The 25,035-nt window shown below is 41.0% G+C and overlaps 2 protein-coding genes and 1 non-coding gene across 54 annotated transcripts in view; 1 reads left to right on the top strand and 2 right to left on the bottom strand.

Annotated features, from left to right (window-relative positions):
- Window positions 1-24,885, bottom strand: part of MATR3 (matrin 3) — a 47,475-nt gene extending 22,590 nt beyond the window's left edge. For 8 of the 50 annotated variants that reach the window (XM_070570760.1, XM_070570752.1, XM_070570737.1 and 5 more), the window contains exons 1-5: window positions 24,523-24,858; window positions 23,053-23,090; window positions 21,679-21,758; window positions 20,820-20,900; window positions 17,509-17,669 (exon numbers count right to left, since the gene is read on the bottom strand). Coding sequence is in view for 4 of the 50 variants with exons in the window: in XM_070570751.1 (XP_070426852.1) it covers window positions 7,391-7,438 (48 nt within the window). In the remaining 46 variants the exon portion in view is untranslated. Of the gene's footprint in view, window positions 1-6,315; window positions 7,962-17,508; window positions 17,670-20,819; window positions 20,901-21,678; window positions 21,759-23,052; window positions 23,091-24,522 lie in introns of those variants that run through there. The other 42 variants (XM_070570762.1, XM_070570754.1, XM_070570743.1 and 39 more) reach the window with 20 other exon arrangements.
- On the bottom strand, window positions 20,968-21,169 carry LOC139075446 (small nucleolar RNA SNORA74). Its single transcript, XR_011525808.1, has one exon. It is a non-coding gene; the product is annotated as a small nucleolar RNA SNORA74 (small nucleolar RNA).
- SIL1 (SIL1 nucleotide exchange factor) overlaps window positions 24,615-25,035 on the top strand; it is a 254,164-nt gene continuing 253,743 nt past the window's right edge. For all 3 annotated transcript variants that reach the window (XM_070570772.1, XM_070570774.1, XM_070570775.1), the window contains exon 1: window positions 24,615-24,748. The gene's annotated coding sequence lies outside the window, so the exon portion shown is untranslated. The remainder of the gene's footprint in view (window positions 24,749-25,035) is intronic.

Consider the following 25,035-nt stretch of genomic DNA (forward strand, 5'->3'; position numbering starts at 1 on the left):
ACCCTGGGCCCCCAAAGTGGAGCACGTGAGCTTAACCACTTGGCCACGGGGCCGGCCCCCCAAAATGCTCTGTGTTAAAGGTATTTACTACAACCATATGAATCTTTAGTTCTGTTCTCTCCTGTGTGAAACAATCACTTCTTAAAAACAGCTAATTTTAAGATGGTATAATCCCAAAAGCTTGTAAAGATACAAGAGAAAATATCTTCACGTTATTATTTTAACCCTTTAATCTCACGTAAAAACTTAAAAGCGACAGCTAGAAAACAACAGTTTCTTATAATATTTTCCCCTTCTGAATTGAAAAAATAAAAGGGTACAAGAAATTCTCAGATTTTCCAAATGTCCTATATCAAGGCCAAACACCCTTGTGATCTGTTAAATTATTCATGTGAAAATATGCCAAATACGTTTACAAGGTAGCAACCAACAATATCAATACAGTAAAAACGTCCTAACAATTTCATCAATAGGTAGGAGGGATAGTTCGGTATTAGTAATTTCAAAGAAGCATCATTTGGAAAGGCAGCTGCTTAATTTTTGTCATCAATCACACAAAAGCACTAATTCCTGTGGTCAGAACTTTTAAAATCAACTATTTGACTCATTTCCAGTTAAAGAACAGCATTAGGTTAACTATTCCTTATTTTAAATTTTCTCACTTATTAATTTTATAATGGTTTTAAATATCAAGTTTCCATTTTAAAGTATTAGTAAATTTTCATTTCAGTGTTAGTTTACATCACTATATCTTTTCTCATTGTATTTTATAACTTGTATCTCACTTAAAGGTTTGATTTTTGAAAATGACTATAATGTCCGAGAAACTATTCAATTTTTCATATAGAGCTTTAAAACCTTATATTTTAATCTGTGCTCTTCACTACCATAATCTCATCTCAATATGGTATACTTTTGAGTGACTTAAGGTTTTTTAAATAAAATATACTAATTAAATAAACCCCTTAAAAGTCCCAGCTCTATTAATTTCAGTTTTGTATAAAACAATATGCTCCTCATCACACAACAGGAAAGATAAAAACATTTATAAAATGTAGTGCCAGGAAGGCAAAAACCCAAATATTAACATTTTTAACTGCCTTAAAACTTGCTCTTAATCCATTTTACAGACCTGGATTCAACATCTAGCCCACTTCTTGAACCTCAGGATAATGGAGAGAGTGTTGTAGAGTGCCTTCAGCTGCTAAAGTAGAAAACTTCATGTTAAACAGTAGAGAGGATTCCTATTCAAACTTGGAATATTTTTCTTCTTTCTAGATTTAGAAATTTTTCCTAGTGACTTGCAAGCAGACATTTAATATCTTCAAATTAAAGCAATACAAGAAACTTATTAAGTAAACCCATACTATGGGATGGAAAGTTATTCTATTTACCTGACAATTTTGACTCTTGATTTGACCTAGGATACTAACTTGGCAAACTCTCTTCTCTAGTTAAAAGCAAAATTAGTGGTTTTCCTCAAGGTGCCATTCTGCACCCTTAAGATTCTCCCCTCCACTGACTTTATGGTCTATTCTCTTGGCTTCCACAAACATTTGCACAAATCTTTGACTTGGTGTATACCTAGTGAGATTTTTGGAGCCCAAATGCCTTGATTTGAATCCTGGTTCTACTACAAAACAGCTGTGTGACAGACAAATTATTTAACATCTTTTTGTTTCCTCATATGTAAAAAGCTAATAAAAATAATACCTATTTCACAAGGCTGTAAAGATTTTAAAAACTAATCCACATAAAACACTTAGAATGCTGTCTGGCACATGGTAAGCACCGCAGTAGTTATCTACTTTTACGTGATCTGATCCTCTCAACCAACGAGAAAATAAACTTTAAAGAAAAAAGGACTGACCCAGAAACATACCAATAAACAGCTTCTAAACCTTTCACTTGTACTATACTTCCTATTTTGCCTATCAACTTTAATGTCCCGTCCATTTCTATGCAAAGCTGCATTCAAATTTGAACTTTGTTAACGAACCAGAAGTCAGTTTTAATTTAGAAGACCAAATTTAAAGACTGGTAGTAACCTAGACAAACAAGATTGAAAAAGAGAAGGGGATTCTAGTGAAAGTGGACAAATTAAACTACATCTTTCTTCATTTTCTATTGTCAATCTACCTTTAAATTACCTTCTCATCCTTCAGAACACAGTCCTTACCTCTCCATTTCCTCTGCCATATAACCTTACTGGAGATCCTTAGTCCTCCTGCCTTTCAGCTGGCCTCCTTGCATCCAGGCTCACAGCTTCCAACACAAAGCTCCTAAAACATCACTCATTTTACCCTCTCCTGCTCAGAAACAAACTACTCTCTACTACTTACCACATGAGGTCCACGCTACGGTTTTTTCCAATGCCTTTCACGTATCAGTTGCATACTCTTTCTCTAAACCTATTTTCCCCCAGATGCCAACACCTTATGGGAAAGGTCATCTTACGAGCACTTACAGAGACTGCGTAGTATTTGTGCAAACATAATTATTAGCTGGAATGTGTCTCTTTTCTGTTCATTTAATACTAGCAATTCTCTTAAGGCCCAGCATCCTCCCCAGATTGTGCACTATAAAAAACAGTGCAGGGAGCAGGCCGGTGGCGCAGCAGTTCAGTGCACACGTTCCGTTTGCTGGTTTGGATCCTGGATGCAGACATGGCACAGCTTGGCAAGCCATGCTGTGGTAGACATCCCATATATAAAGTAGAGGAAGATGGGCACAGGTGTTAGCTCAGGGCCAGTCTTCCTCAGTAAAAAGAAGAGGATTGGCCACAGATGTTAGCTCAGGGCTAATCTTCCTCAAAAAAACCCAAAAAACAAAAAACCACCACAGCGTATACAAACACCCAAGTTCAGAAACAGAACATTAACAAGACCTTAGATATCTTCCACCAACCAATTTCCAATGCACTCCTCCTCCTTCTGCAGTCCCCTGTTTTTAAGTTTTACTACTTAACATATATATATATATATAGCTTTACTTAAAAACTTTAACTTAGCATTTCTCAACTGTATATAAACAGGCTTTATAAATGAGTTAAACCTACATTTTCACTGCAATATGGATACAATTAAGCACACAGACTTATCTATTCTGCAGATGATAAACATTTAGGCTGTTTCCAATTTCTTGCCATGACCAAGAATGCTACTATGAGTATTTTCTTGGTGTCTCCTGATGCATGAGAGTAAAACTCTCTCCTCCATGGTGCTTTCCCAGAATACCATAGCCCACACAAGGATACACAGTTAAGCATTGAAATTGTTCTGTTTCACATCTTCTCATGGCAAGAATTTTTTAAGTACAAATGTCTGTCTTTCTTCAATATTACTGTTCCTTTCCCATCTACTATGAGTCAGGGGCTCCAACACTTGACTTTAAATTGTCACATATGGTATAGGTTCTTCTCATAAGAGTTACTACACCAAAGGGAGATGTTTAACATCCAAGTAATCCCCTCAAAGGGGGAAAAAAACCATGCAAATCATCTTGAAAGATCAGAAAATTCTGTATCTTCATAGCAACCTGTGATACCGCAAATAAAGGTCCCATTTAGACCCTAAGATAACTGGTTACTTTCCATACATGCTGCATTTACAACCTGCCCACTAGGACATCTACCACAGACACCCCCCCCCCCCCCCCCCCCGCTCTTTTTATCCAGCAGCATATCCAACAGTAGCACCTGGGAAGAACCAAGGAAGAACTAACTCCCCCGCCCCCGCACTGTTTTTTCCTACTAACCTGTTTCTGCCTTAAGATAGATACCAACAACCACAGGCTATTGGGACTACAGATCAAAGAGAATGTTGGAGATAAGTCATTTTTAAAACTTTCCAGAAAAAAAGCAAATATTTTATATCAATCAGCCTTTAAGCTTTGGAATGGCTTTTTAAGTTTACCTTTTTTAATTAAATTTTTTAATTAAAAAATTTTAAAATTAAAATTTAAAAACTTCTAAAAAAATGAAAATATACATGAAAGTTTACGTTTAAACTTCAAAGAGTCTCGAGGCTTATTTATACAGAGAACATTAGGACTTGATATACAACTGGAAAATCATACACAAGCCAGATCACATCAAAGGCACTTCATCTACTCAGACTTGCCACGGTAATAAATTATATTCAGGTCAGGAAAGATAGCATAGCACTATATCACATAACTTCTACTGAATTATAAGTTTATATTTAAGATTATAATAGATATGAACTGCAATAAGTCAAAAGCTAAAGTACAGAATTTTAAAAAATCACTTATAAAAATCTCTTAAAGGCTACATATCTACAATTCTCTCAATCCATTGCCTTTTCTCTCTGCTCTACTTTTATCCACTACACCTTTCTACATATAAAGCTTTTCATCAAAAATTTCAGAACTCTTGATCCTAATGATGCAATGAGAAGGTCCACTACACAGCTAACAAGGATAAACTGCAGCACTTTACTTCCTGGACAGTGTTAACCTTGGAATAACCATGGATAGAAAAAAACTGCAACACTACATTGTCTCCAACCCTCCACCTCATCCCCAAGGAACTTAGTCTAGTCCTTCCCAAACATTAAGTCACTAAAGTAGTAAACTTAGAACTTGTTGCCACAAGTGCGGGACAGTTTTAATGTAATTCTAACCAAAAGACATATAGAGGAAAAAAAGTACTTTTAACTAAAAGATGTGCAAAGATCATCATCTAACAAACTATTACCCAATTGTTTGGTTTTGATCATTCTTAAAATAGTTAATGGCTGCAGTTCATACTGTAACCTAATTAGCATTAGTCCCAATGACAAATTTAATATCTTTACATAGGATTGTCTTCAGATTCCTGTTTGTCTACATATAATAAACGGGGTTATCTTACAGAACAAGCACTACTTTTTGTTACTTTTGAATGCTCTGCGACTTCATATTTTAAGAAGCTGGCTCACTTCTATCTCAATTTCCCTCAAAAATACATGAGAGATCCTAAAAAACAAAACAAGAGATTCTGGTCTTTTAAGCAGTCCCAGCATTTACAAAAAATGTTTCATTTACCCCCCTCATTATAGAAGTAAATGTAGTTTCTTGTGGAAATTTCAGAAAAAGAGAAGAAGGAAATACAAATCACCCATAATGCCAACATCCAGAGCTAACTTTTTTGGGTGTATCTCTATTTTTATGCTTATTTACACATTCCTTTAAAAAACAAAAAATGATCCAATTTGGCATCAGTAGTTTAATTACATTTTCTTTCCAATTAATACTATATTTCATTATCATTTTCCCATCATTACTCCCCTCTTGAAACATTATTCTAAGTAGCTGTATAGATTTCCATTTGATAGCCACACTATAATTAGCAAATCTCTAAATGTTTAATCTTTTAGATTTTTAATGCTTAATAACCAAGATTAACATCTATGTAGTACACAAATACCTGACACACTAGTCCCTTAGGAAGCCTATCCTGTAAGTATAGTCCTTCCATTTTTAAGCCTATTTATTATAACATGAAGAGTCTGAATCAAGTATCCAATGAAGAAGTAAGCATTCTAGAACACACCAGCAGCACTGCCACTGGTTAACTATATAACCATCTCCATGGGCTTTAACTTTCTCTACTATAAAATTAGGGATTTCCCCTACATTTTATTTCTAAAATTATCTTAAGACCTTTTCCTTGCATTCCTCAGCTGTTAAAATCTGTATAGTTATCATTAACTGACTTCTAATAGTATTTAGCATTTACACCTCGCTAAGAGCATTCAGTAAAATTAGTATGGTTAGGGACTCCTTTAACATAAACAATGTTCACATCAAGGGTGGTTAAATCCTTCCCAATCAGTTCAAAATGCTACAGAAAAATAACTCTTCGTACACACAGCTGAAAAGCGAGATATGTAAAGAAGATAAAGTGAAAACTACCTCTCTGGATAAAGTATACTAATGCTATAAGCATATAATGTTAAGTGTAAAGGAAGAAATGTTAAGTTTAAAGCACTTCAACAGCAACATCTTCTGGCTAAAGATCTCTTGCCCAAATCTTACATAACCAACCAGAAGAATCTTCATGTAGTACTCCAACTGTTTAATTTCAAGTTTGCAAAAACATTCTAGTTAAGTGGAAAAGGCACACACGGTGCGTTTTTGCGACAAAAGTCTGTCTTCTCCGCCTTCTTGATTTCTAAAACACTGCTAATGTTGAAAATTATTTCGACGGATGACTGAGCCACTTAGTTTTTAAAAGAAAATCTTATTTTGAGCATTTATGAAAATAGCACCAAATACGATTTTTGCCCGCAGAGTACAACTGTCTAAATTTACCTGGGAGAAAACTGTTTCATCGACTATTTAAAAATCTTAAAAATCAAGCTCTCTTCAGGACGCAGAACGCAGCATCAATACAAAAATCTCACGACCATGACCTGGGAAATCAACGCCTCTCACATTATGCCAGCGCGCTTGATAGACGAGAAATTTCGGAATCGCCATAACCGTTCTAGAAATATCTGGCTGGAAAACTGTAACTGATCCAATAGGAATATTCCACAGAATAGGGCCTCAGAGCAGGATGAACTTGAGACATTCCTCCACGGTAAAGAGGAAAAGTCCCTGTAGAACAGAGAACGTGGCAAAGGCCTGGCAATGAAAAGAACAACGATGCGGCGACTACACCACAGTACTCCAAACCCTTTGTCTGGAAACCGGAAGGTCCCACACCACACTATCCTCTCGAGAGGAAACTACACAATATTTTAATAAAGAAAAAAAAATGTGAGGTGACTTTCTAAACAAGAACAAATCTCCTGCCTCACAGCGTACTGCAGAAAGCTTTATCCACGACGCCAACACGAAAAACAAGCGTTAACGTTTCGGTTTTCGGCCATTTTTACGCGATGGGGGGCGGGGAGGATTGTTTCCGAGGTCCGGCTACAATCGCGCGCGCATGTGTGTGGGCGCGGGACAGGGGCGTCTTAGGGGGCGCTATGAAGCGATGGGCGAGGAGCAGAGCGAAGGCCGCCACACCAAGAAACGCTGCTCAAACGACTAAGCTTTTCGGAGTCTGCGAAATCCTCCATTTTGGGGCACATTTTCAGGCGCGAAACAGAAAAAAAGCAAACACGTATCTGGGGCTAGCGCTATCCGAGAACTTCGCTATCTTAACTAGCCTCCCCAAACGGCAGGCGCCCTACGGCCAGTCGGTCCCTCAGGCCTCGAGCGCTCCTCCCTTCTCCTCAGCGCTGCAGCCCGCGTGTAACGGGCTCGTCGTACCGCCTCCGCCCACAGCAAACCTGGGACGCGGGAAGCTTGGGCGATCGGCTGCCCGCGGCGCCCCCAGACTCTCCCGCCGCACCCTGGGCCCTTAGCTAGCCGCAGGTCTCCCTGCGGGACCGCTCACCTCCGCCGCCCGAGGAGGCTGGTTGCGCCGCCACTGCGCTCCTAACATGGCGGCCGCCGATCAGGCGGCTCACATACGCAGCGCGGAGGGAGGCAGAGCGGGCGAGCGGGAGCGAGCAAGAAAGGCGCGCCGCCGGCTCCCTGCAGCCCCTGTCGCCGTCGCTGCCTCCTCCCGGCGGACGCGAAGAGCCCCCGGCCACCCCACCCTGATTCTTACCCGCTTCACGCCTACCTTAAGAAAAGGAAGAGGGAAAAGGAGAGAGATCTCTCTCCTAGCGAGCGGGACGCGGAGGCTCCCACAATCCCCCGCAGCAACGGCGCTGGTAAGAGGTGGCAGCAGCGGCTTCAGCCCAAGAACAAACCCACTCTCGCGAGAGAGCTCGCCCCCACCCCTCCTTGGGTCCCGTTTCTGCGCGCGCCGGGCCCCTCCCCCTACTCATCGCGAGCACGCCACTCGCGCCCTCCGCCGTGGTCGTTGTTCACTAATCCTGGAGCCCGCTGGTGGCGGGAAATGGAGAGGGAGACAGCTTACGAGTTCGAGTCCCATTCCCCAAGCAGCCTTTTTTCCCCACACCCTAAATTGCATGATGCAAAATTTAAATAGAGTATGCGTTAGAAGCGAGTCACGGGGGCCCCTGGTTTAGACTCCATTTCTATACTTTGGTTATTTTATGTTTACTTGTCGAAGAGTGGTAGGAAGCGCTAGGAATTCCGTACAGGAGGGTCACTGAGGCGGAAGATAGCGAACCCACCCCATAGAAAAGACTGCCGCAGCCATTTGGTGAATTTGACTGAATGTATCCGGATAAGCTAAAGAATAGCACGTGTGAAAACCCTGAGGTAGACTTGGACAAACTGCATAGATAATACTCGGGGAAAGAGCCATTTCCTTGGGATTTCGAATTCAAACACAGAGTGAAAGGCAGTCACCTGAAGCCTGAGGTAAATTAGTGAATACAAGTACTGATTGATAGCCCTCAAGCTTTTAAAATCTCGAGCGTGCTCAGATTCGCACCTTTGAAAACGCATTCTGGGTCCTCTGTTAAAGACAGTGGTGGGGGCAAAGATGGAGACCAGTGACCAGTACAAAACCTCAGATCTTTTAGGACAAAAAGAAGCAGGTCTTGTTAATTGGATTGGATATGGAAGATGAGGGAGAGTACTGTCATGGAAGAATGACAACTCTAGGGTTAGCAGTGCTACTGGGCACTGGAAGAGGATCAGCTGGGGAAACAATAAGGCAAATTGTTTGGTGTCAGTTTTAAAGGAGTGTAGGTTAGTGATAAATTTGTTAATGATATAAATGAAACAATGGGAGTAGAAAGATGAGCTGGAGATAATACCGTGAAAGGAGAGACTTTAGGACCAAGCCTTTAGAAATTAATCAGGTAGAGCTGAATGACAAAGATCAAGCAAGTACAATTGGTAGGGGAAGACAGGAATTGTGCTGCCTTGACAACCAAAACACTTAAAGGATGAAATGTCAACAAGGTCAAATGCTATGAAGAGGTCAAGACTAGGACTAAAAATATCTGCAAAGTATTATGTAACATGGACATCATTGTTAACATTGAGCTGCTTCCAGTCAAGTGGGAGAGGAAGTCAGACTGGAGGTGCTGAGTGCATGGAAAACAGGAAGATGGAAACTACCGAATGCAGAAAGTTTGGCTATGAAGAGACAGGAATAAGCAAGATTGAGGAAGCTTTTGTTTTACTATGGGAGAATTTTGAGCACAATTAAAATGTTGGCAGTCAGAGTATTTTAGGAAAGCATTAGTTGAAAAAACAGGAAAGAAAAGGGATAATTAATAAGGGATGCTCCCAAAAGAATGAGATCCGGAGACATGCCTTTACTGTAACAGGATAAGGAGAGGACTGAAGAGAGAGGAATTAGTCTGGTGACTTCTGTTTTCTGTGACTAAGTCATCTGTTGAGGGCTAGAGTTGCACAGGGGAAAATTTGTAAATAGCCATTGTGATTGCAATCCCACATCTCCATGTATGTTGTGTGATTTTCTACAGACTTTCAGAAGGCATTTAGTAGAATTCATCAAGGACTGGGGCTCCCCTAAATAAGTGATGTTTAAGCCCACTATATAGTTAGCTTTGGAATGAAATTTGGGATTCTTCAGTGAATCTTGGGTCTTCCTTCCACTGGAATCCAGATCTGCTTTCTCCTCTGTGAGCCTTTGAAACATGAACGCATCTTAGTTCAGATATGCACTTACCCATGTTTTTGTATAAGGCTGTAATGCCATCTGGTGATTGTACGGAGAAGAAAAGGCAAACTTTTTCAATTGAGTAATTATTTATTAAAGATGTGCTTAGTGGCTCATCAACAAAAAGACACACTGAAAACCAAAGTTAATACAACACTTCAGTCATCAAAAGCCTATTTCATGAAGAACACTGTACAAGTGTAGGGACTCAATGATGGATAAGACAAATCACTAGGTCCTGAGGATCCTGGTCTGATTTAGGAGACTGGACAAGGAGTCTGGCCTCAAGATGAGCCTGGCTGTGAGCAGAGATGGATCAAGAGCTTTATTCACATTTGGGTTATTTGGGAGTTGGTGTGGTGTACACCAGGGATGGTAAAGAATGAGGCTACAAAGCAAGAATTTCTCCTGAGACTTTGAAAGGTCTAAGTGGCAAGTTTGGTACAGCTATATTATCTAACACCAGGATAGAGTCTGAAATTTGAGCTGATAATGAAGACCTTTTACAGTTTTGAGCAGAGAAGAAAACATGAAGCCAGGGCATTCCTATATTTTAGACTGTCAACCAGTGGCTCTTTTAACAGTGGCATGGGGGACGAGGGCTTAAAAAGGACTTTTTGAATAGGTAATACACACAATAAAATTCAAAGAACACAAATAAGATTTCCCCAAACCCCTACTCCCTTACATAAAGGCCACCCACTATCAACCATTTCTTGTGTAGTCTATGGATTCTATAAACATTTAGTGTGTAGATACATACATACATGTATATACACATACTTGTGAATTAAAGATGGTCACAAATTCTTTGCCACTCTTCTTATGGAATAGTGGAATCAAGTTCCCCTCTACCTGCATCCGGAAGGGCCCTGTAACTGGCTTGGATCCAGAGATTGCAGAAGTTAATTATAAGATTTCCTTTCATCCGCTTGGAACCAAGTTGCCATGCTGCGAGAATCCCAACCAATATGAAAAGGCCACATTAAGAGAACCAAGGAGGGCCAGGCCAGTGGGGCAGCAGGTTAAGTAAGTTCACATGTTCCGCTTTGGTGACCCGGATCCCAGGTGTGTCAAGCCATGCTGTAGTAGGTCTCCCACATATAAAATAGAGGAAGATGGGCACGGATGTTAGCTCAGGGCCAGTCTTCCTCAGCAAAAAGAGGATTGGCAGCAGATGTTAGCTCAGGGCTAATCTTCCTCAATTAAAAAAAAAAAAAAAACAGAACCAAGGAGCTTCAGTCAACAGCCCCAGCTGAGCTCTCAGGTGACAGCCAGTGCCAATTTCCAGCCAAAGTGAAGCCTCCAGATAGATAGCTGTAGCCTCGCCAAGTCCCTGTGGAACACAACCACCTAGCTGAGCCCAATCAATGTACAAAATTTTAATAGTTGTTTCAACTACTAAGTTGTACAGTGGTTTGTTATGCAGTGATACACTAAACAAAGCTTTATTTTAAAGATTATACATTGTTTCTATTTTAAATTTCTTAGATATCTTCCAATAAGGCTGCCTAGTATTCCATTATATGGATGATACAAAATTTATTTAACTAATGTTCTCCCAATGGACAACGTAGGTATTTTCCTATTTTTTCTTTTCTTGAGGAAGATTAGCCCTGAGCTAACATCTGTGGCCAATCCTTTTTGCTGAAGACTGGCTCTGAGCTAACATCCTTTCCCACCTTCCTCTACTTAGTATGTGGGACGCCTGCCACAGCATGGCTTGCCAAGCAGTGCCATGTCCACACCTGGGATCTAACCATCAAACCCTGGGCCGCCAAAGCGGAATGTGCACACTTAACTGCTGAGCCACCAGGTCAGCCCTATTTTCCACTATTCAAAGCAGTGACTTAAAAAAACTCATGTGCACATTACTCCATACATGTAAAAGTATGCATGCAGTTCAAAATAAACTCATTTCCTAGAGCTACACTGTCTGCTGTCCAAGAGCCTTAAGCTATACTCATTGTCTCAATCTTACCATCTACATTTAGCTAGTGGACAGCTTGGAGAACATTTCTGTCATTGTAGAAATTTTGATTATAAAGTACTGTTCTAGAGCAGGGATTAGGCAAAACTTCCATAAAGGTGCCAAATATTTTAGGCTTGTGGGCCATATAAGTCAGAAATACGCTGCAGTTGTAGTGCAAAAGCAGCCAGACAATCGCTCAGTAAATGACTGGTTTAATAAACATGAAAATTGGAATTTTAAATTGCCACATCACAAAATATTCTTTTGATTGCATTGGAATGGCTTAGTCAGTGTATATGCATTTTTAAATTTAAAAACTAGATTGCAGGACCAGTCCTGTAGCTGACTGGTTAAGTTTGCACACTCTGCTTTGGTGGCCCAGGGTTTTGCTGGTTCAGATCCTGGGCATGGACATGGCACCACTCATCAAGCCATGCTGAGGCAGTATCCCACATGCCACAACTAGAAGGACCCCATGTACCAGGGGGCTTTGGGGAGAAAAAGGAAAAATAAAATCTTAAAAAAAAAAAAACCCAAAAACCTAGATTGCCCTCCTTAAAGATCATATCAATTTACTGCGAAAAATTGAATACCTGTTCCCCCATTCCTTTGATAACTGTTGTCAAAATCTATTTGAAAATCTGACTGTTAGAAAGTGGAATTCCATCTATGGATTTTATTTGCGTTAACTGGAGTTAAGCATCATTTAACTGTTCATATCTTTTGCCCATTTATCTATTCAGTTGTTGAGCTTTTCCTTTTTGATTTATAGGAACCGTATTAAAGAAAAATTAACCCTTGGCAAACATCTTTTACCCATTTTGTTTGTTCATGGTGTTTTCCCATACATGACTTTTTAATCTAGTCACATCATTCATTCAAGTATTCATTTTAACTTAAAAAACTGCCCGTTTTCTTCTTGCAGTTTTAAAATTTCATCTGTTTTAGGGCCCATTTCTGGATTTCCTTATCTGTCGCATTCATCGAGTAACCTATTCAGGTGCCAGTACCACCCTGTTTTATTCCTTTTGTAATGTTTTAACATCTGGTAAGGGTAGTTTTCCTTTAAGACTCTAATTTTTCACATTAAAGCTATTCTTATTTTTCCACATGAATGTTCAAATCAACTTGTCTCATTCCAAAAATAATCCTGTTATATTTATCGATTTTTATAAATTTAGTTCTCTCTTTTTTTAAGGTTTTATTTTTCCTTTTTCTCCCCAAAGCCCCCCAGTACATAGCTGTATATTCTTCGTTGTGGGTCCTTCTAGTTGTGGCATGTGGGACACTGCCTCAGCGTGGCTTGATGAGCAGTACCATGTCCGGGCCCAGGATTCGAGCCAATGAAACACTGGGCCGCCTGCAGCGGAGCGCGCAAACTTAACCACTCAGCCACGGGGCCAGCTCCCATAAACTTAGTTTTCTTTAGGAGAATTATCTTTATGTTGAAATTTCTTGGACATGGCATGACTTAGCATTTAAGGTCTTATTTGTGTTTTAATGTTTTCTTCATATATAACTTATACGTGTCTCTAATTATTCCTAGCCTTATTTTCCTCCTAGTTTATCTTCAAATTGATTAGTACCTACTCGAATACACTATTTTCAGCTGCCACTCAGCATTTTTCAAGTAAACTTAATCTGCAAGTGATTTTTACCTCTTTTCCCACTTAAACATTTTTCTTCTCTTGCCTAACTGCCTTTGCTAGTAACTTTGAACACAGCTTTCTCTTTTTTAATAAGAACATTTCTAGGATTTCCCTATTAAGCATCACACAGGCTTTTGGAATAAGATAAATTTGATCAGGTTAGGAATCTCGACTCTGTGATTTTAGCAAATGTTTTAGCATGGAGGGAGATTATATATCTTATTGAGATCAACTGCAAATATTCTTGGTGTATTCTTAAAATAGTCTAGGAATGACTTTTCTGTGTTGTATTATTATATAATTGTTTGCCTATAATGTGTATCTACTAAAGTCTTTATGCCCCTAATTTAGCAGGTGTTTACTACTATATATACAAAACTAACAAGGAACCCAACTTTACTTACGTCCTAAATTCTTGAGGAATTTTTAAATGTCTTTAAATCTTCTGACCCTCATTGAACCCATAGTTTAGTAGGACAAAGACTGAAGAATTTTAATAAAATGTGATAAACCCTATGATAGGGCAAGACTAGGGGTGGGGATGTGACTCTCTAAGGCCTTCCAGCAGGGACATTTTAAAAAACCTAAGAGACTCATGGGTGATATGAGGAAGAATGATGTAGATGGGACTCCTTTTAAAGCAAGGCCAAAAGGAATGTCTGTATATGGTCTCTGTATGTTTTAAGAGCACAAGGAAGCTTCCTCAAGCTACAGCAAGAGTGGCAAAGATGCTGATGGCCTGAAACAAGGTATTTGGCATTTGTGATACGTGTATGAGACCAGAAAAAGACAGGCATTTCAGCAGGCCCTGAAAGATGTTACTGTGATTGAGGTTGATGACTGAAAAAGACAAGTAGATATTTGTGCCTGTTAGTTGGAAAGACTTGGCAGCACTATGTATGAAAGCTCCAAACCAACCACTAGCTTTTGAGTCAGATTTATTGAACACCACAGTAGTTCCTGGATCCACTAACCATGTGACCTTGGGCAAATAACAGCATGTACCTTGTAGAGTTGTTGAGAGGATAAAGAGATGTGTAGAATGAATTTAATAGTTCTGGCACATGGTCAACATGCACTAAATATTGTCAATATTCTATGGTGCCACAGGACCTGCAGCATATTTACATGAATATCCTAAAATGACAAAACCATAGATTCAAAGATTATTCATTTTTATAGAGCCCCAGAGTAAACATGTTAAAATTACTCACTTAAATCTGGTTATAAGTTTTATCCTGGTACCTATTCATCAGCGCAATGACTGCTAGTAAGAGAGGCCATGCAAGCTATAATTTATACACAAAGATGTTTTACTAATTTTCTTAACTATAAAGACATTTATAGATTACCAAAAAAAGAAAATCCCACATTATTTTAGTTAACAGATGTCTCAAATTTGAACAAATTCTCTGCAAATCCACTATGTTCATTTAATACTTTTTCAAGCTAAATTTAGTGTCAAATATTTGTGCACTATATTATATCTTTAGGGTCCACTAGCAAATGATTAGGAAATCTGACACTTGTTTCTATGATTTTTCTGTTTCAAAATTTTTTAAAAAGAACAAAACCAGCAATCTCTTTATCCTCATTTACTGGGGTATTATTAAAAAACAGGATATGCCTATGGCCTTACTCTATTTTGGGTACATTATGACACACAGACATTAATATTTACCAGCTGAGGCCCTTTAATCAGTTGTCAGTAGAATTGAACCTGCTTGGCCATAGGGGAATGAGGTAAATCTTTAGAAGCTGGTGAATACCAGCTTTTCAAAGGACTCTTACATGGCAGCTGACTTTCTAGCTCTGTGGTAAAACAGTGCAATTACACATATAATGGGTGCTCAGTCAGGAAAGGTGGCTTCTCTGCAGAAGTGCTGTCTGAGCCGAGATCTCAAATTAGACAAAGTAGAGAAGATGGACCCAGACAGAAACAGCATGCGCAGAGACCTCGTAGTAAAAGGCTTATCAAGGACTGAAAGAAACCAAGGTGGCAAAGATGAGGCGAGAGAGATAAAGGCTAGACTGTACATATTAAGGTGAGCAGAGAATGTGTTTGTTCATCACTTATCCCCAATGTCTAACAGAATTCAGTTAATAAAACTAATAAACCGATAAAGGGTATCTATTAAATGACCAGTTTGACAAGATGAGTAATTACCATAGGCTATTGCCTCTTCCTCTAACTCAGCCCTGGAGGTATTACACAAATAAGAGGGAAGTTAGAGATCTGAGAAATTAAATATGAAGAGTCCCTTGGAGAAACAGATCATGATTGGGTCCCACTATACAAGGGCAAGAAATGGAAGTCCAGTGTAGAAAAGGGTAGAGTGCCATGGGAGTAGGGGTAATCTTGGTGGTGACGAAACTTCTGTTCTTTTCCCCTATCCTATTCATTGCCTCATGTTCAACTCATCACTTGCTGGAGTGGCCAGCATAATGCAACCTTACTTACTAGCCCCTGGAGTTCTTGAGAGAATTGCAACTGAGGGGAAGGAGAAGCAGTTTGACCATCTGCTGCTCTGGTGAAGCCCTGATTCTAACTCAGAGGTTCTGTGCCTTAAGGCTCTCTCTCTTCTCCTTCAACTCTTTAGGACACCAGGGCCTGGGCTTGGCTCCTCTCTACCGGCAGCTGACACAAAATTCCCATCCTCTACTGTGAGCTCATAGGGTAAAAATAATCAGTCATCTGGGAACTACAGCATCTGCTATAAAAGACAACAGCTCAACCACTATTCTAGATGAAAGAGAATAAACAAAGACCATAGAATAAAATGTCATTATTAAAAGTGGAACATTTATAGAATATAGGGGGCTATAAACTAAGGATCCTGGTTAGGATCCTTATATATGCATACATATATACTTCAGTGTTCTATCAGCTGATAGGGCCTAGAAGCAACAAAACCTCAGTACCAAGAGCACATCTAGTGCCCAGATCTTGGTTCCTTAGTATTATTCTCCAATAAAGGAAGCAGGGCTCCTTGTGAGTACCAGGATAAAACTTACAACCAAATGGTTGACTCTGGGACTGGGACAGGAAAAATACAAGATGAGCCTGAACCATCGTATAGGGCCATAGTGAGAAGTGCTTAAAACAACCTCACAATGATGGGGGCATATTGAAGGGACATAGGAGCCACCTGAAACAGCTCCCAAAGGCCAAATCTGGAACACTTTAACAAAATTAAGTATTATTGGATTTTTTTCCTAAAGTATAAATTGAATAAATGAGGGAGAAGAGACCAATTTCTTTCTGAAGAATTCCAAATAACTTATGTAGACCTTCTACCCTCAAGGAGAACACAACTCCCCTCTCCTTAATTATGGGCTTCACATAGTGACTTTATTCCCAAAGAGTACAGTGTTGGGTGAGGGGGAGTAACTTTACAGTGGAGAAAACTGGCAAATAAGACCTCAGCCAGGTGATCAAGATTAACATCAATAGGAGAAAATCATATTGATAGTATACACTCTTGATACATGATGAGAATGGCACTTTACTTCTGTGTTCTCTCAAAATTCCTTAATGCCTAGCCTAATCCTGAGAAAAACTCAATCCTAATTGAAGGGACTTTTTACAAAACACCTGACCCAAAACTCAAGCTCATCCAAAACAAAGAAAGTCTAAGAAGCTGTCACAGCCAAGAGGAGTCTAAGGAGACGTGATGACTAAATGTAATATCCTCAATGGGATCCTGGAAGAAAGAACATTAAGTGAAAACTAAAGAAATCTGGATAAGTATGGACTTTAATAATGTATCGATATTAGCCCATTGTGACAAACGTACTATGCTAATATTAGTGGAAACCGGATGTGGGGGTACATGGGAATTTTTTGTACTATCCTCCCAACTTTTCTGTAAATCTACAACTATTCTAAAAAAAAAATAATAAATTTCAAGGTCCATTTTCCAGATGGTAGTTAAGTCCCCTTAACAAGCAGTACAGAATATTCCCACACCCCAAAGGCCTTTACTGGAGAACAGGAAGGAACAGAGTAACGGGCTCCACTCCTTTGAACTAGGCCTTAGAATACTAAATTGACAAATACATGACTCAACAAGTTGGCTCATTAAAAGTGTTCCTAAATATCACTAAAGAGGAAGAATGTTGCTAAGCAGACAATTCTAAGTATTACAGCTGATTTTTTAATTCAGTGAAATTGTTTTCCAAGAGAATATTACCTGGAGCTGTTCATAAAGCCCTAATTAAGCAACAAGATTCACTGGAGTCATTGTCACTCTTTTAAGTTCCCAATTAGTTGCTCTTACCAGGTTGTTTTCCTTTATGTGAATTCCTAGGCACTGAGCCACTTTTTTATGTGCCTTTGGGACCTGCAGAATTTATTCCTCTGGGGTCCTATTTTCCTGATTAAAATGTGAGACATGATCCAAAATTTCAATGCAACAGTCCATTGACAGTAGTTTCAACCCTGAAAGAAGGGAGGTAAATTATTTACAATGCCAGGGATATCACTCAATACGTGGGACCCCCTACTCACCCTGCTTTAGTTTTTCCTCTTAATATGGTATAGGACCGGGGCCTGAAACTTGAGCAGAGCAAAATAGAGGGGCACTTGTGTTTCTTAACTGCTACCTATGGCAGGAGGTAGCAGCTTGCATATTTACAGACCAGAAACCCTGCCAGTCCAGTTTCAATTTCCATTGCAGCATGGGAAAAGGATGATAAAGGGAAGGAATGAATAAAAAGCTATTTTGAAATGTTTTATATCATCCTCTTAGACTCGCCAGGAAATTAAAAAAAATCAAGTCAACAGGGAGTAGTCGGTGACTAATTAACTTCACTTATCAAGTACAAAAAAACCATTAAATTATTTTAATATGCACTATCAAGCCATTGAAACCTCTTGGGATATTGAATATAGGCACAAACACCAAATGAATTATCCCTTTTCAAGTAGGAACACAGGGGCCCCTCTCTGCACCTGGGTAGCCTACCATAGTCAGAAAGGCAATCTATGTTCTTAGAGGAACTTGAGATCCCAGATTTTAAACCCTGGCAATTCATGATATATAAAATTTTCCTCTTTCCTCTTTCCTTAGGGGCCATTTCTTTCTTTTTTTTTTTTTTTGAGGAAGATTAGCCCTGAGCCAACATCTTCTGCCAATCCTCCTCTTTTTGCTGAAGAAGACTGGCCCTGAGCTAACAACCATGCCTATCTTCCTCTACTTTATATGTGGGACACCTGCCACAGCATGGCTTGCCAAGTGGTGCCATGTCCACACCCAGGATCTGAACTGGCGGACCGCAGGCTGCCGAAGTGGAACATGTGAACTTAACCGCTGTGCCACGGAGCTGGCCCCATAGAGGCCATTTCTATTTCCCTACTTGGGACTGAGGGTCAGGCTCTGCTGGAAACTGAAGACTGCTGTTCTTTCTTGGGACCTCTTTCTTAGGTATATACTACAAGTGGAGAGAACTACTATGATAAAAGTAACCCATGCAAAGGGCATACATAAACTCCAAACATAAGAAATAAGGACTATTCTACTACTGGATAATTTACTAATGTCACCTTAGTCCTCTTAAAGATGAAGAATAAGCCTGTATGGTAAAGATTTGCTATAAGGCAAAGATATTGACAACATGGAATTTTTCAGGGAGGCATGTTGGTACTGGCCCTGAGTCTGTCACTAATGAGCTGTCAACTCTCAAGGCTTGAATTTCATTCTCTAAAAGGGGGTTTGGTAAACTATAGCCAACCCCTGTAGAATGGTTTGGTGGGGTGTGGGGGGGTGGATTTTGTTGTGACACTGAAAATTTTATGAAATTCCTATTTCAGTGTCCATAAGTTGTTTTTGTGGTTTTTTTTTTTTTTTTGAGGAAGATTAGCCCTGAGCTAACTACTGCCAATCCTCCTTTTTTTTGCTGAGGAAGCCTGGCCCTGAGCTAACATCCATGCCCATCTTCCTCTACTTTATATGTGGGACGCCTACCACAGCATGGTGTGCCAAGTGGTGCCATGTCCGCACCCAGGATCCAAACCAGTGAACCCTGGGCTGGCCCCAGTAAAGTTTTATTGGAACACAGTAATGCTCATTTGTTGACATACTGTCTACACCTGCTTTCACACTGCAATTGCAGAGCTGAGTGGTTGCAGAGACTATATGGTATGCAAGCCTAAAATATTATCTGTCCTTTTACAATGTTTGCCAACCCCTGCTCTAGAAAAGCAGTGTGTACTAAAATTTTCTGCATTACTGGAAATGTTCTCCAAGCTGTCCATTATGGTAGTCACTAGATACAGTCATTTGTTGCTTAACGATGGAGTATGTCCTGAGAAATGTGTCGTTAGCCGATTTTTTCATTGTGTAGTTACACAAACCTAGATCATCAGTGTAGCCTACCACACACCTAGGTTATATGGTATTACTCTTATGAGATCACCATCATATATACAGTCCACCGCTGCCCAAAATATCGTTATGTGGCACGTTACATACTGAGATGGAGAAACTGATTTTAATTTTTGTCAATTTAAATAGCCACATGTATTGCACAGCAGAGCTCTAGAAAATGAGGGCTTAGTTTAAGTCTTGGACTCAGGATTAAGCATTCTTCTCTAAAATTCTGATACTCTCCATTATTTTTTCAGTATTTTAAGTTTTTCTACCTGTAAAGAAAACCTCACTTCTCCTATGTTTTTCCTTTACTCTCACACTACTACGACACTCTCAACACTTCTTCTGACCCAGATGTGTAGGGGTTTTTCCCACATCAAGCAAATGTGTGTCACCAGGTGGGTGTCCTACAATTTAACTCAATTCTGACACTACCTACACCTGGAGATACCACAGGCTAAGGGCATAGTCCCACAAGACTGCCCCTCCCCCACTTCAGATGCCAATCATAAGTCCAGGTTGTTACCTGTGTTTCTGACCAATCAGCTATATAAATCTGACATTCCCACAATGCCCTTCTCGAGTTCAATTAATTTGCTACAGTGGCTCACAGAATTCAGGAAAACAGTTTACTTACTGTTTACCAGTTTATTGTAAAAGAATACCATAAAGGATACAGACGAATATCCAGATAGAAGAGATGGATGGGGCAAGGAATGTGGGAAGGGGTGCCAAGCTTCCATGCCCTCTCTGGGTGCACCACTCTTCCAGTGCCACCAAACGTTCACCAACCCAGAAGCTCTCTGAACCCCATGCTACTGGGATCTTTATGGAGGCTTCAGCACATAGACACGAGAAATTAGTAACTCCATTTCCAGCCCCCTCTCCTTTCTTAAGAATGGAGAGTGAAACTGAAAATTCCAACCTTCTAATTAATCATTGCTTGGTCTTTCTGGTGAACAAACTCATTAGAACAAAAGACATTCCTATCACCCAGGAAATTCCAAGGGATTTAGGAGCTCAGTGTCAGGAACCAGAGCCAAAGACCAAATCTTAGAACAAAAGATGCTCCTACTGCTATTATCACTTAGGAAATCACAAGGGTTTTTAGGAGCTCTGTGCCAGGAATGGGAGCAAAGACCAACAGATATTTTCTATTATTTCACACCACCCATCTGATGCAAGTTAATTACAACCTACATGACAAAAGAACTACATACACTACTTCTCTTGGTGTCACACAGGGCTGTCAGACATCTGAGGTCCTGATGAAGGCAGGTTTCTCACTTAGGTGAAGGTATCTAGGATCCAAAGAAGAAAAGAATGATAGGCTGTCCTTAAGACAGGGTCCTTTTCTAACAGAAATAAATTGTTTGCACCCAGACTAGGACCAACTCCACAGGAGGAGTTACTCCACTCTCAGAGGTGCAAAACACTGCCCAAAGGTACTCAGCCACAACACCAAAACAGTGCTTGGAGCCATACCTCAGCATAAGGCAGCGTTTACTCTTCCACCAGTGTAACACCATCCAAGGCATCGCACTAGCCTGGATAGCTGACAACCGCTGGATGATTCCTGAAACAGCTTTGTTTCAGATACCCAGGCACCCCACGTAGAAGATGTGGATATAGGCATACCCATGAATTGAAGGTTGACTGCAAAATAGGGGCCTAGAAGCACTGATTGCAGACTCTGCTGCCAAATCCTTTAAACAAATAGTAAACAAGAACCCCTTCCCCATGCCTTCAGTCATTTTGTCCAACATTCAGGGAGCTCCCGCCATGTACTGGGCACTGTGCTTGGGATCTAGCAATAAACAAGGCAAGGTACACTCCCCTTTCCCTCATGAAATTTACAATCTCCCCATAAATTCCTCAAGTGAATCGACACAGATAACCTCAAAGATTCTACAGGCCTTCAGACCATTACCACCAAAATCCCACTTTCACTGACTAGAGGCTGAATTTGTTGGGGGCAAACATACATGATTTTGCCTTCCAATTGTTTCCTGACGGACACCAACTAGCAAACAGGCCTGGCACACAGGAGGTAGTCAATGTTGGAATAGGGACATTTACCTGAAAACTCCATACACAGACTGTCCGCCTTTAATTTCCTCTCTTCAGGAGGGCCAAAGATGCCCTACTTTCAAGTCATTCTAAAAAGAAAGAGATTTCAATGTTCAACACCCCAGACTAAAACAGCTGCTTTTCTGCAGAGATGGAAACAGAATGCTGTCTGCCATTTATGATTTACCATATTTTTTATATCCTCAGGAATTATTTTATTCCCATTGTTTGCCTTTTTCCTGCCTATGGTTACCATTAATGCTAACCACCTCCCAAGGCCCCTAGATATCACTAGTCTTAAGATCCCACTCGTAAAAGGCTGGTCACAATGAACATGTGAGGTATTCTACACAAAGCACTCAACGTTTAGCTAAGAGAATCCTTTCAAGGGAAAGCCAATTGATAGAACAAAACTAGCTTTGATAAATAACTCCCCCGCCTTCTAACATCCTCACCAGTTCCCCAAGGAAATGAGGATGTCACTTTTCACAGAAGCAGCAACTAAGTCAGCCCTATTGGACAATCTCCAGCATCACCCCGAGTGCTGTTTCCCTAGAACTGAGAAGCATCTCTTCTCAGAAAATTAGCATTCCAAAACAAAATCACTACAAAGGGGACTCAATATTTACTGCTCCAAAGGGGCAACAACTCCTCACTCCTGAAAATGAGTAAGAAACCAGCACAAATATGCTGTCGGCCTAAGCAGAAATTAGTACGGCTGTAGCTAGGCCTACTGTCTAGAGCCTCTCAATCAATTGGTATTTTTATATTCTATTAAAGAGCTAGAGAAGAATGCCCATGATTTTAAAGCAAATTCACATCAATATTTCCCTGATAAGGCATTCCTGTAGATATCTACAGCTATGAAATCCCCCTACAAAGGAAGCATCATGACTAGCTTTGTATAGAAGGAGAGTGGGAGCCATGCACTTTGATTTCAGTGAAAACAGCAAAAATCCCATTTACTTCGTTCCCTGTGTAAGTCCCTTTTTGAGTACTTGGTAGGGACTCAAAAAATAAAAGGCTGACTTTCCCTGTCTACTTACATCCCTCCATGGCTTGATTACCTTTGTTCTGTTTCCTGGGTGTGATTTAGGCAACTTCGCACTAGTCAAACCTGTTGCACCAGAAACACTCAGAAACGTCTGGATTTTTAGGTTTCTCCCTGCAAAGTCATGCTCATGCAGATTTAACCCCACTGGACAAACAACTATGCTGGCATCCTGGTATAGTTAACAACAGAGTTGGCATGAACCAGGCCCAGAATACCAACCAGCTATCGGCTGCTGTTCTCCCAGCAGTGTAACACTTGCCTAGGTACAAGGCAACCTAGGCAGCTGCCTACAGCTGGGGCCAAAGGTAGGCTAATGGAGTTGCACTCACCTGGGGTTGCATTTGCCCAAAGTCCACAGCTGGCCCCTCTGCAATCAAAGTACTCCAGGTTAGTCAGCCAACAGTTAGTGAACACCTGTGGAGTTCAACACCCCTGCCCTCAAGACTCCTTAACTTAGTGAAGCCTGAGCCACAGAAACAGCAAAGAATAACACAAATAGCTTTCCCTTGGTTAACTTTATTTTCACATGTTATTTACTTATGTAACACAGCAGTTCAACAGAAACAAATTAATGGTCTAGCCAACAAGTACCAGGAAGCTTGGCTCTATCACTTAACCAACAAGTATCAGGAAGCTTGGCTCTATCACTTAACAGCCAAATCACAGTGGACAAGTAACTTAACCTCTCTGTACCTCCAGTCTTCTCATTTGTAAAATGGGATTTTTTTTTTGCTGAGGAAGATTTGCCCTGAGCCAACATCTGTGCCAATCCTCCTCTTTTTTGCATGTGGGTTGCCACCACAGCATGGCCAGCGACAAGTGGTATAGGTTCAGGGCCTGGAACCAAACCGGAGGGGGCCAAACTTAACCACTGGGCCAGGAGGCTGCCCTGGGAATGTTATTAATAGTACTCTGTACACAGGATGGTGGAGAAGCTTAAATGGCATATAAATTAAGTCCAAAGGATAGTATCTGGTATAGAGTGGGCACTCAGTAAACACTTGCTGTTATCAGGAGCTACATTCTAGGCACGGAGATAATGAATAGAGATTAGAAGGGGGAAAGTTACCCTGGGAGAGCAATGGGCAGTGAAAATTTGAAAGGCTGGTTAAAACTAGATTGAGGAGGGCCTCGATTATGGGACCTCTTGAAAAAGAATAAAAGCAGCACTTTGGAAAATAAATTGGATGCAATAATGGATGAGCAAGGAACTGGAGACAGATGGCCGCTCCTGCCAACGACCTGAACTACTGGCTGAAATAACCAAAATGTTTGCAAGAAGGTTAATAAACATCCCTACTCACTCACCCTTATAATTTATGTAAGGTTAGGGTATCTAAAACCATACCTTTTTACAGCCATCCTCCAATTTCACTCCTAACCCCCTCCAAACAATTTAGAGGAAAAGGAAAATAGACGGGGTTCATTGTCCAGGTCTAGAAACAAATCTAAAAATAGCCTGCCCCTTCCAGGGGCTTGGGTTGAAGGCACTGACGGAGCTCCACCGGGACACGTGTTCCTCACAAACCTTCCTAAGTCCCTGGCCCTTGCACCTGGGAAGCGACGCTCTCCGAGACAAGCTGTAGGTGACTCTCCAGGGAAGAGAGAGAGTGTAGAAAACAAGGGGCGACTCTAGGGCTACGATCTCCCAGTGTCTCTTCAAGATGCCCTCCAAACCCCGGGTCACGAGGGAGCGAACCCCAGTTTCGCCCTGTACCTTAGAAGCAGCCTCCTCACAGCTGCCTCTCGCCCCGGCTTGCTAAATCTCCAAGGCCTCCCCCGACTTGGCCCTTACTCACCCGCACGTGTCCGGAGCTCGGCCGGTGCACTCCAGCCCGGACAGAGGCTGCGGGGAAAAGGGCAGCCGGGAGCCGAGGGGAGCCCCGCCCCGGGACGCTGTTGGGCGGGGCCTCGGGGGCGGGGCCCGGAAGCCCCGCCCAGGAAAGGCTGCGTTAGAAAAATACGAGTGCGGTGGCAGAGGTGAGGAAGACCTCAGAAGAGGAAGGGCAGGAATCCGAAGGAGGGGTACGTTTATTCGACTCGCATCCCGTTTGTTACGGATGGAAGGGGCGCTGAGGTTTGAAGCTGCTAAAGAGAAAATCTGCTGTGTCCTAGTGGGGCCATGCTTCCTGCCTGCTCACACCGAGCGCCCCCTAAATGCCGGTTCCTCTCACACGTGTGGCACCTTTCGGTTCCTGCAGGCTCAGCCCACGCTTTTTCCACCTCCCACGCAGATCCTCTTTATGGCTTTCTCCAGCAGCGCTGTCACTTGACTAATGGATCCTCACCCACACAGGTCACCTTGGTTTTCG

Source organism: Equus przewalskii, chromosome 13 (genome assembly GCF_037783145.1).
Source record: "Equus przewalskii isolate Varuska chromosome 13, EquPr2, whole genome shotgun sequence".
NCBI classification, from domain to species: domain Eukaryota; kingdom Metazoa; phylum Chordata; class Mammalia; order Perissodactyla; family Equidae; genus Equus; species Equus przewalskii.